This window comes from Pinus tabuliformis, chromosome 1_2 (assembly GCF_031772625.1).
Source record: "Pinus tabuliformis cultivar Carrire ecotype Pingquan chromosome 1_2, CPIR1, whole genome shotgun sequence".
NCBI classification, from domain to species: domain Eukaryota; kingdom Viridiplantae; phylum Streptophyta; class Pinopsida; order Pinales; family Pinaceae; genus Pinus; species Pinus tabuliformis.
In genome coordinates, this window is record NC_142298.1 from 382624190 (window position 1) to 382637476 (window position 13287).

At 38.4% G+C, this 13287-nt stretch overlaps 1 protein-coding gene across 1 annotated transcript; it reads left to right on the top strand.

Moving 5' to 3' along the window:
- The first annotated feature begins 4661 nt into the window (after window positions 1-4661).
- On the top strand, window positions 4662-8962 carry LOC149205970 (uncharacterized). Its single transcript, XM_089397555.1, has 2 exons — window positions 4662-6414; window positions 7191-8962. Exons 1-2 carry the CDS (start codon window positions 4662-4664, stop codon window positions 8960-8962), a joined length of 3525 nt encoding a protein of 1174 aa, XP_089253681.1.
- The last annotated feature ends 4325 nt before the right edge of the window (window positions 8963-13287 follow it).

Here is a 13287-nt window from a genome sequence, read left to right on the forward strand (position 1 = left end):
CTTGCACCCCTTTAATAATTACGTTCGCTACCCTATTTTGTCTTTCCTTGCCTTCACTATCTTGCATGTTGTCAACCTGAATATTTGTTTCTCCTTCTTTATTAGCAGAATCGCTAATAACTTGAGCCCAAGTTTTGGAAACTTCGGTGGAATCTCCTTTCGTTTTTTTCTCTTGCGTTCTCTTCATGGTTGTTTATGTGGGCAATCATTTCCCTTTATCCTAGGATGATTTCACATTCACCACCTCTGTACTTTCCACTACATATTTCTCTATGTTTTGCACATACACCTTCATGCGTTGCCATTATGTCTTCCCCGTCAAGAGAGCTTCCTGTAGCAATGTAACTTGTTCTTTTAAAACTTTATTGTTTTCGGTTAAAGCCTTATTCTCAGCTATTATTATATGAATTTTATGATCTCCTTCCTGCCCTTTAACTTCTAAAACCTCCAACATTTGTTTTGCATTTAACAATTCTTTCACATAAAGATCAGATGACCAAGTGAGAGGTGTGGATGTGGGACTATATAAGGCAAAACCATCAATGACTTTTCCTTTGGACTTCTTGTTGCCACGTGCTTGTAGAGGAGACTTGTTTGAGTTCTTTTTGCGAAGGGCTTGAGTACTTTTCTTTTTAGACCTTTTCTTCCTTGTTTGCTCCAATGTGCTCCCATTTTAGATGGGCTATTCTTCGTTTTAAAATGCTCTCATATTGTTTGGGATTGACCCAAACCCACTTCCCAGCTTTGGCTTTGGCGGATGAGGCAATTTTCATTTGTCTTAAATCATTTGTTCTGAAATTTCTTGTTCCTTTGTCACATTTGAATGCATTTGTCGTCCAACCTATTTCAAGAAATATGTAGGTCTATAAAATGCCAAGATTACTTTGCACTGCTCCCTGTTGTTCAGGCTATTGTTGCTCCTTGCTCTCTGCTCGATACTTCTACTGCATAAAAGCTCCCTTCCCATTCACTGCTCACTGTTCATTGCTCGGTGCTCTCACTGCTGACCAAACTACTCACACTGCTCGGACAGCTGCATTGAACAAACAAGAACTCATTGTCGCTCCAAGAAAAACCTATCAAAGAAAATTGAAGCAGAAAAGTTCCCACAAATTTCTCTGTGCAAATTCTTAAAATAATTGTTGTCATACTCTTCTTTTCTGAAATTCTTATTTCAACCCCCCAAAATCGCAAATTTAACCTTCTGGTAATTTCACGGGCCTGAGATTGTCCTCCAGTATCACGAGCTCTGAGAAATAGTGACAGATATCTTCGGCGAAAATTCTCGACGCGGCTTTCCGCACTCCTTTTGGCGACACTGTTACCCGTTAATTTCCTGTATCATGACCGTGCATCCACACAATTCTCGTTACAGCATTGAAACAAAATCTCCTTCCAAAACTCTCTGCATCCCTTCCAAAAGGTCCAGGAAGGTCCAAGAAAGATAGCCTGTGTGGGTTTAAACGACCGACTGGCCCATTAATTTCTTTCTGGGAACTTCAATACACAAGAAAGTTGAGAGATTGTTTAAATTAAATTGCTCTGCATAAATTGCATAGATTCCGAGAAATAGAGTTCAACCTAAGTCATAATTTAAGTTACCAACAAGAAGTAGGTTAAATCCAACGGGGCCAAACTGGTTAATCGATATGAATTTTACGGTGGTGACCCGTCAATCACGCCAAAGAACCCTTTTCTATGCCATCATCTGGTCCTCCCTGCCTGTGGCTCCAGAAGGTCCGGTCCTCCCTACCTGTGGATATAATAATTTATTTTTATTAGATATAGTTTTAAATTTTATAATAAAAAGTTATCGTTTTATTTTGGTGATGTACATTCTAATATGAGGAAGAGAGAAGATAGTGTAATATTTTTATTCTCAATTTTAAATATTTTTAAAATAAAAATAAAATATTTTTAAACAAAACAAAATGTTAAAATGTTAAATATAATTAAAAATAATAAATATATATGTTTGATTAGCTTTAATTAAAGGCATTATAAAACATTAATAGTTTTATTTAGTTTCTTAGATATGATGAAACTATTTTATTTATTTTCATACATGAATAAGACATTTTGATATCTATCTCTCTATATATATATATGATGATAAGGAAGATGTATGTTATTTGGATACAAAACTTAATAAATTATTTGAATATTCATGTTAATTAATTTAGTCAATTTAATTAATTAATTAAAAAATATTGATGATATTAAAAAAAATCAACATGAGTTATAATTAAAATGTTTTAATATAATATGTATTTAAAGATATATTAATTAAAAGAATATTTTAATTTAAATAATGTGATTTATAAATAAAATATTTCAATATTCATATTGAGTAAATAATTTAGCAAATTGCATATATTATTGTTAAAGAAAATTATGTAAAAAAAAAAATCACTGTTAAAATATTTACATTTAGACATTTTTTTTCAAACATATTTTTGGATCAATTTTGTTTTGTAATTACAAGTTTCAGCTGTGTAGTTTACATAATCCAAGTGTCCAAAAGAATTTTGAAGACATTGAATTCATTTATATGTTTAAAATGCAATCTAAATGATGAGATTTACCCCTCAAAAGACTTGATTTTTGTCAATGCTTGCTAAATTTTTAGTTAAAATAAATTTATACAAGTGTTTAAATAACAAATAATAACATAAAAATCTTATTGATAAAATATATATATTCTTTTACCCACTTTAACATTTCATAAACCCTTTGTGCTCTTTTTTTTTAAATCATTCCCATAATACTTGCATAACATATGATATCATTAATATTAAAAATTAAACACAACACACTAGAATTTCTAGTCACTAAACTAATATATTATAGTAGAATTTTTAGTCAATTCTTTTTCGTTTTCTTTATTTTTGGATCATCAACTATAACAATAAAGAAATGTTGAGTAGATGAGAGGAAGAATGGCGCACTAAGGAACTAGGGTTCCTGACAAACCCTACCATGGCGCACAGTCTGAGCACATAGCTTTACAAGCCCAAACAAAATTCAGTCAGGACTGACTCTGTGACTTTGAACGCAGAGGACAATGAACAGTCCACCGGGGGAGGCATCTGCGCCTTCCCCCAAAAATTTCAATAATGAAAACCCAACTGAGAGCAGAACTGAGACTGCAGAGAAGCCCGAGGCACAGCCTGCGCAGCAGACGGAGAAGAATGAACAAGAAGATCTGGAATATGAGAAGACGAACAAACAAGCAACATCTGGCACACCAAAGAAAGCTTCATCGCCCACATGCAAGCCCATTGCCACGGAAAGGCCCAAGATCGAGTTGCCTAGTCACAGGATCAATGCGCAAATACAATATATGAAAGATCACGCCCTGATTGGAAAATTCATAGGTTTCTGGCCAACTGAAAAGGCCCTGCAAGGCTGGATCACCTCGAAATGGAAGCCCAAAGGCCATGTAACTCTACAGCTAGGCCCTAAGGGCTTCTTCACAACAATTTCAACTGCCTTGAAGACCGGAACCGCGTCCTGGATGGAGGACCTTACTTCTTCAACGCAGCAGGTCTTTATCTACGAGACTGGGTCGAAAGATTCAACCCCGATAAGGAAGATTTCAGCTGGGCACCAGTATGGATCCGCATGTACTCGCTTCCACTGGAATACTGGGATGAGGACTCACTAACAGCCATTGGCAATGGTTTAGGTGAGTTCATAAAGGCAGCAGAGGAAACCAAGCTTTGAAGATACACATCCTACGCACGGATCTGCGTTTACATGAAGTTGGGCCACGCGCTACCGGACACGGTAAGTCTTCTTCACGACGACTTTGAATGGATTCAACCCCTTGACTATGAACATGTACCCTTCCGTTGCAGGAGATGCCATGCCCATGGTCACCTCTTTCGTGATTGTCCCTTAAACATGACGCCTAAGACCACAGAAACTGGAAACAAGTCTGATCTAGAAGGATTTACCAAGGTTGCCAGTAGGAAAAGGCATAACAAAAAACCTCCCTCTGCACCTAAAAACGCTGCTCCATCCTCTGCTTTGCCATCCTCCAGCAACAGCTTTGATATTTTGACAAATCTAGAACAGCCCGAATCAGATACGCCTACGCAAGCAAAGCCAAGCTCTGTTCCATCCACCCATCTGTCCCCCACTCTCATCCATGCTAACACCAGTCATCCTTCGAATGCTATCTCCTCTGAAAAGTCGGCCTCAGATTCGCAACCCAACACCAACCCTGTTCAGTACAAAGCCCTATGGTCTGATAAAAGTATGGACATCGATGATACTCCGGCAGAACCCTCTCAGCCACCAATCTACCAGGAAGGAGGCAGTCAGCAAAGCTTAATGGAAGAAGAACCAGAAAGCTTTGATCTCGGGGAAATAGACATTTTCAGTCTAGAGCAAGCCTGCAAAAGGAAAGAGTTCGACACAATACCGGAAAGACAACTAGAAAATTTGGAAGTAGTGCTCACAAGAGTGCATCAGCATAATACTTTGGGCATACAACAAGGAGGAAAATGGGATGGGAAACATATCATTAAAGATGGGAAGAAAAGAGGCAGAAAGACAGATCTACAACGTACCATATTAATTGGGGAAATGCTAGTGGAGTCGGGAAGATGCTCCAAGTTGACCAAATATTACCGATCCTTACCTACTAGTCAACCATGAAGCTCATCTCATGGAATGTAAGAGGACTTAATGGTCCCGGGAAGTACAGAATGTTGAAGAACATGATTCAGCAAGAACAACCATACATTGTATTCATGCAAGAAACAAAATGCAGCACCAGTACTTTAGAATCCATATTATCCAAAGCCTGGGCAGGATGTCAAACAGTAACAGTCGACGCAACCGGTGCTTCGGGAGGATTAGCCATAGCATGGAATACTCAGCATATATCCTTAACAAATTTCCACGCTTCACACTATTTCATTCAAGCAATGTTCCACTTGATCGGCACCAACATACATGGACACTTAACCAATGTTTACTTCCCTCAGGAAAGTATGCAAAAAATAAGGCAATTAGAAACATTGGAGATTCTTAACGCTCCAAGAGCTTATCCACTTTGGATAACGGGAGGAGACTTCAATATGATCACACGGCTGGAGGAAAAATTGGGAGGCAGACGAAAGCTGGACAAAGAAAGCAATGACTTCAAAGATTACATTCAACACAATAGTCTAATAGACTTACCTTTTGATAACGGCATCTTTACTTGGAACAACAAAAGAGCCGACACTCAGCAAATAGCATCCAGGTTGGACAGATTTCTAATTTCAAACAATTTTGTTCATCTTGGTGGTGATATAAGCGCCTCTATCTTACCCTTAGCTGGCTCGGATCATTGGCCCATTTCTTTACAATGGAAAAATCCCGAAAACTCCAACAGAAGACCATTCAAGTTTGAGGCTTTCTGGCTTACTCACCCTGAGTTCAATACAGTGGTCAAATCAGCATGGGAAAGTTTCACTCCCAATGGAGGCTCACTTATGTACCAATTCCAGCAAAGACTGAAGCATATCAAAAAACAAATCAAAACCTGGAACTATACCACCTTTGGCAACATCTTTCAAGAGAAAAAAGCCCTTGAGCAGAGCATGACAGAGCTACAACAGAAGATCATCCTAGAAGGCAGAATAGAGGAATATGCCAAACAGGAACAAATACTTCTAACACAACTAGATGAAAGAGGCAAACAAGAGGAACTGCTATGGAGACAGAAGTCAAGAATCAGATGGCTAAGAGAAGGGGAACGAAACACCAAGTTTTTTCATCGTACAACTATACAAAGAAGAATGAACAATACAATCTCACACATTCAAAACTCACAGGGAGACAAAATGGAAAAACAGGAAGACATAGAGAAAGAGCTCATAAATCACTTCAAAACTGTTCATCAAGAGCAGCCCACAGACAGACAGAGTGCCATCAATGATATACTTCAGCATATTCCTAAACTCATCACAGAGGAGCATAATCAATTATTGCTAAGACCAGTCACTATCATGGAGGTCGATGAGGCTTCAAATCAACTAAAGGTTGGGAAAGCGCCGGGACCTGATGGCTTCACGTCCAACTTTTACCATCACTTTTGGGATCTAATCAAAGCAGATGTATGGAATGTGGTAGAAGAATCAAGAGCAATGCATTGGTTACTCCCTTTGCTCAATGCAACTTTCATCGCTCTTATTCCCAAAGTCGCACAACCAAGCACTCCGGAGAAGTTCAGGCCTATTGCCCTCTGTAATGTTATCTACAAAATTATCTCGAAAGTCATAGCCAATCGCCTCAAACCGCTCCTCCCTCTTCTCATCTCACCAGAGAAATCTGGTTATGTAGAAGGCCGTCAAATTCTGGATGGCATTATTCTGACTCATGAAACCATTCATTCTCTCAAGAAGAACAAACAAGCAGGTATGCTGTTGAAAATCGACCTTTCCAAAGCCTTTGATAAACTCAGTTGGTCCTACATAAAACAACTGCTAACAGCCTTTGGATTCAACCCGACCTGGGTTAGATGGATGATGACCCTAATCTCCTCCCCACTTTGCTCTGTTCTTGTCAATGGAATCCCCTCTAAACCATATCACCCTTCTAGAGGAATACGTCAAGGTGACCCTCTGTCCCCTTTTCTTTTCATATTATGGCTGAGGGTCTAGGTCGTATCATAAAGCATGTCGTTCAGTCCCATGATCTTAGAGGACTCTCTGTCCATGGATCCCCTGCTATCACCCATCAACAATTTGTTGATGACAATATGCTCTTTGGTCATCCTTCTGTACATGAGGCCAGAACCTTTAAAGCACTTTTAGACACATTCTCAGAAGCTTCTGGCACCACCATCAACACCTCCAAATCTCAGATTTTTTTCTTCCATACTCCTATTCCCACCCAAAGAATCATTGCTTGAATCATTGGATTCTCTCAAGCCAAGCTTCCGTCTCAGTATTTAGGCACCCCTCTCATAGATTCAGCCTTAAAGCATGCTTCCTGGCATCAACTCATAGAGAAAATGGAAAGTCGACTCCTGTCTTGGACATATAGAACTCTCAACATGGCAAGCAGATTAGTCCTGATAAAGGCAGTTCTACAATCAATGCCCCTCTATCTGTTCTCAGTGCTTGCTGCGCCGAAATGGGTGCTGAAAAGAATTCGGAATCTGCAACACAATTTCTTATGGGGATCCACAGGACAAAACAGAAAATGGGCTTTAGTCAAATGGGATAAAGTCTATAGGCCTAAAAGACAGGGAGGCCTAGGCTTACGTGATCCTCAACACAACAATACTTTGATGGGAGCACGGATTTGGTGGCAATGGGTTTCTTGTCCACAGAAGCTATGGGCGCAATTATGGACTGCAAAGTATGCAAATAATCGACAACAAGAACTAATCAGGATAACCACCACGCTTACAGGATCCCTAATTTGGAACGCGGCCAAGCAACACAGAGAGGTCATCTATCAGCATAGCTTCTGGGAGATAAGGGACGGGAGGACGACCCATTTCTGGACGGATTCTTGGCAACAGAGACCCAAAATTGCAGCATTCTTACCAGACACAAATTATCATGGAAACGACATTAACCAGGCAGACAATGTAGCACACTTCTGGACTCCTAGCACTATACAAGGATTCAGGCAATGGAAACCAGTGAGGCAAATAGCACAACAAGAAACGAAAGCTCATAACATGGAGCTACACAAAGAGCTCACCAGCAGAAGAATCAGAGTCAATACAGGAAGCGATGTTCTAAGATGGGGATATACACTGAAAGGCACATACACCACCAAAGAAGCATACCAGATAATGTGCCAAACTCAGGAACCAATAGATCCTGCCTGGAATCGTATATGGACTACAGGGATCTGGCCCAAAGTCTCCACTTTTATCTGGTTGCTGTATCACCAAAGAATACTCACATGGGACAACTTAATCAAAAGAGGATTTCATGGTCCTTCTTACTGTCCCAACTGTCAAAATAATGAAGAAACTATTCAGCACCTCATGGACTCCTGCCACATGGCCAATCAACTCTGGGAAAAGCTCACTTTCAGATGCCAGAGACCATGCAGACTTCTTGGGGATATAAGAGGCACCATTTGCAACTGGACTCTAGAGCCCTATAACAGCAAAATTCTCAACAAGTTGTGGACTATCTTGCCAGGTCTCCTTCTATGGACAATCTGGAAGGAAAGAAATAAGCGAATTTTCAAAAATCACAAAACTTCCTTAGAAATCATATGGACTAACCTATGTCAGAACATCAAGGAAACTCTTGCATTGCATCAATGGACAACTGAGGACTTTCCGACCCAGCCACAGGAATTAAGCATATGGGCTAACTGGAACTTACAGCTCCCACAAGCACAATTGAATACCAATAGACCCAGCATTGCAACCAGGCAGCTTTCACATTGGTCACACCCCCCAACAGGAGTGATTAAGTTAAATTTCGATGGTGCCTCCAAGGGCAACCCGGGCAAAGCAGGATACAGAGGCATATTTAGAAATCATGAAGGCCAACCCCTACTATTGTATTTTGGCTCCATTGGATGGGACACGAACAACTCTGCAGAACTGGAAGGCTTGTGGCAAGGTATGAAGCTAGCTGACCAACATAATTTTTATCCCATCCTTATAGAGGGGGACACTCAAATCCTCATCAATATGGCCACTCAAATACAACAAGGAAGCACAGCTTCACGAGTTGCCAAAAGCTGGAGATTAATGACCAGGCTTGAAACTATAGAGAAATGGATAAAAGACAGGAGAGCAATAACTTTTATTCATGTCAAAAGGGACAGTAACAAAGTTGCTGATCTTCTAGCAAACATTGGGGCAGAACAGGACCAGATCCTACACTATGGCCTTCTCAACATCATAGATGACCAAAATCAACTGCAAATTTGCACTGACCTGGTGCACAAGGAAGCTCAACCCCCAGATGCGGGTGTTAATTAAGGCGTTTATGGTGATGAGACGGGGTGACGGCGGACGGGGTGGCCACATGGCCCTCTGCAACCATCCCAAGATCAAAGTTAATGATACTCAGGGCACCTCGCAGGCGGCATTTAATGCCTGCTATAGTCGAGGCAAAGCCATTCCTTGCTTAACCATGGCGCCAGAAAACATTCCAGTCATTCTGCCCTTGTTTCACTGTGCTTGCCCTCCGCAGGCGGAAGAGCCGAATGAGCAAACCAGCACGGGGCGTCGATGCTGGATTGTGTGTTGCCTTAACCTAGGTAATGGCTTCCACCATTCCCATACAAACCTCTGCAACTCAGCTCTTGTCCTCCAGCATTCAGTAACCTCTGCGCAAAATTCCTCTATCAATTCTCCTTCTGCTTCCCCTGACTCTTTCACTGCTCCTGTTTCCACCATGGTTTGCCACCGCATGCATAGCAGACGCGGTGGCACGCGAGAAGGCAGCTCTCATTCCCCGGATTTGCATCGACGTAATTTGGTTTCCCCTGCTTCCCCTGCTTCCTCTGCTGAAAACCCCCAGTATCCGAATACCAGAAGTGGCAGAGGCAGAGCTGGCTTCCACTGCTCAAGTCGTGAAGAGGCGGTTGTTCGCACTGCTCCCTTTCCGCTGCCTTTACACCAGGTCCCTCACACGACGCAGTTTCGGTTCCGCAGCTCTCTAAATTGCCCGGTTATTGTTGCCACCGTCTCCATCTCCATTACAGAAGACACTGAGCAGCACATCCCCATGACCATCTCCATGGAGGAGACGCACAAAGCTGGTCCAAGTCGAAACAAAGGCAACAACGACGAGCATGAAGGTAATGGAGGTCGAAACAGACGGCATGGGAAAGCCATTGCTGGCAGCTCGCATGATGATTTGGGCATTCAAAGTGACACACAGGCTGTGGAAAGCCGCATGGAGGACACGTCAGGCCCGCAGGTTGAAGCCGGCAGCAGGGAGGGAGGACATCAGGATGCGGGACGTGGCAAGGCGGACAACCTGGATGACTGGGCTTGTCCAATTGTGGAGGAACCTGCCACGGATGAATTTGTGGCGCGTGTCACATCTGCCAGGTGGCATTTTTTCTAGTTCCTGGTCTAGTTCTGTCTTGTCTTTTGTGTCCTCAGGGTTTTTTGAGGGATGGTGGTCCAGTCTGGACAAATTGTTGTTTTCTGGGTGGTTTTCTAATGTTGTTTTGATAGAGTGGTCTCTTCAAGAAAACTATGGGTTAAATCTGGTTGTATTTTGGACTTTTTTTCTCATTCAGACTGGTTTCCCCTTTGTTGGGGCAGTCTCAGACAATGTTCATGGTTGCGTGCTGATTAAGGCCGAGTTTCTTTACGGCCAGGAAACTCTGTAACTACTTTTTGTATTATATCAATAGATTAACCTTACTTAGAAAAAAAACAGTAAAGAAATGTTAAATTGATATGTTTTGTTATTATTCATTAATAAAAATAGCATTAGAGTTTTCTTTATATTGTGCACTAGTCGACATTGTTGTTGCCATGATGTGCTCCTCTTCTGCTACAGGATCCTCATGTATGACACTCTCTTCCATTGAAAATTGGCTTGTGGTGTCAACTCTGCCAAAAAATCCTATATAAGAAAGAAAATGTTTTTACGATTGGACAATGTAAAAGTTAAAAACATTCATAATTGAACTTATGACATAAAAAAATTGCTTTAAAATATGTTTATTACCTGATATCTCTGAAGATGTTGGTTGAATTTTTGTTGCTTCCATTATTATTGTTGGATTATCTGTAGGGCTTGCTTCCATTGGACCTAGCATTGGTCAGGGCACTGTTGCGGGCCATGCTGTAGAAGGTATGGAATTTTTTGGTTCACACCCCTTATCCCAATTTTTGGGATAAGGGATGCGAACCAAAAAAATCTTGAAAAGTGTTATTTAATAGAGGTGAAGTGACCAAGTTCTGAGGAGTTGATCTACGGTTGGTTGCTCTATGTATAGTTCTTGTAATAGGATCACCTTTGGTATTTAATAGAGGTGAAGTGACCAAGTTCTAAGGAGTTGAGCTACGCTTGGTTGCTCTATGTATAGTTGCTATAATAGGATCACCTTTGGTAGAATTATTATGCGGAAGTGTTAGTGTGGATCAATCTACCTTGACTCGTTTTTATAGTTTACACACTTTCATATTACCCCTTTTATTATTTTTATTTTTCTCTATTTTAAAGAATTTCACATTGTTATCTTTATCAAATCAAGGTAATATATATTAATGGTTTATGTTTGTATCAACCAGCTCATTAGCAAATCCTTATATATTATTTTTTTTGTTTTAATCGCTTATGGACATTAGAAATTGGTGGTCATTATATCCGAAAAAATTATTTTGGCAAATCCACCTGAAGGGATCACATTCTGCCAACTCATTAGCAAAGCCTAACCCCAAGAGCGTCGAAGAGAATTGACCCCATGACCTCCCATTAGCAAAGTGCTTTAACTACAGGAACTCGACCAATTGAGCTAACCCTTGGGGCTAAATAATAATAATATGAAATTAACACATGGCATATTATATAGAAAGAATCAACATAAATTCATCTTAACTTTGGATCTATTATGAGCTAAAAGGGATCTAGTCCCTTGAGGTGAAAACCATTTTTAGATTAAAAAAGATTAAAGAAATGTTAGCACTAAGAGGGATTTTATTAGATTTATACGTATTTTATTTGTCCATTAGTGTCCAATATTTCAAATTCCTACTCAAATTAAATCCATTATAAATCCTCATTTGCTTATATTTTCTAAATATAAAGGGACTATTTTTTTAATCAAATAAATAAACTTTGTTCATTTTTAACATATTATCTTTCATTTTGAATGTATAAATGGAAGGTTTTGGTTTCCCTCAGTTTATTTTGACAAATACATTTTCATATTATTCTAAACATATGCACTGATACATTATATAAACCAGTGTTTTTTTCCATCTAAAAAAATAAAAATAAATAAATAAATAAATTTTAAAATAATAAAAATAATAAAATAAAAATAAAAATAAAAATAAATTAATTAAATTAAATTAATATATATATATATATATATATATATATATATATATATATATATATATATATAAGATATATAATAAAATAAAATAAAATATAATAAAATAATAAATAAATAAAATATAAAAAATAAATAAATAAATAAATAAAAATCAATAAATCAATAAATAAAATAATAATAATAATAATAATAATAATAATAATAAACAAATACAAATAAAAAAAAAAAAAAATTCAATTCTTATTTAAATAAATAAAAATAAAAATAAAATAAAATTCAATTCTTATTTGTTTGCAGTATGATATTTCATAGGGATATCATGTTGGTATTTAAGAGCTTAAATAAAATATTAATTGCGGAGGAAAATGAAATAATGTAACACAAGAGCACTCACGCAAATCAAAGATTTATGAGGTAAAACTAGACAATGTGTTAAAGAGACATCCATAGGGCAAGGTATTAGTATCATATTAAAGGAAAAGATTATAATCTTCTCATATCAAACTTATAGCCATACATCCTCTTGGGACCATATATCTATATTTAACTTAGCACCGTTACATATGTTTCATGAATTGCCATGGTTGCATAACCAACATCGTTATAGAAACTACCAAATATTTACTTGAAGTAAATTTTAGGTTTTCACTATTTCTTTTAATTTTGTCACAATTCTAGTAATCTCCACCTTGAAAAAAAATTCTCTGATACCATGCGTGAGCCCATTCATCACTTTTTTTGTAAGTTAAAATAAGCCAAACATCATTACAACATCTCTAATAGTACATGATTTGTAAGCATGTCTACGTAATTTTATTGAGTATGGACTTTTTCAAGAGCTACTCCACTTGTGTAAATAATCTATGTTACAAAATGAAATTTAATATCAGTATGCTTAGTCTTACTATGATCAGCTAGATTGGTAGCCAAATGGATAAGGCTTTGACTATCACATAATACATTCACATTGTCCTACATTCTTCCAGACTCACTCAGAATACCATTTAATCCAATTTCATCTTTGTAGGCGTGTGAGATAGTGATATATTTTTCCTTAGTAGTGTTTAACCAATCATTTATTGAAGCTTTGACATCCAACTAATAAATCCTCTTACAAGATTAAAGGCATAACCTAAAGTATAAAAATCTAGGGTTGGCTATATTAGGTGATTTCTCTTACTTTGATAACCATTTGTGATGTATTTTTACTTATTTGACTAGCATCTTTCACTTGATTGTTATTATTGTTCTCTATCATCAAACAACTACCAAACCATA

What these genes read in the sequence shown, in the direction of transcription:
- LOC149205970 (XM_089397555.1), top strand. Translation starts at nt 4,662, where the DNA reads ATGAAGCTCATCTCATGGAATGTAAGAGGACTTAATGGTCCCGGGAAG. An exon ending in CAAGAAGAACAAACAAGCAG is followed by an intron (nt 6,415 to 7,190) that starts GTATGCTGTTGA and finishes GGGGATCCACAG; the next exon opens with GACAAAACAGAAAATGGGCT.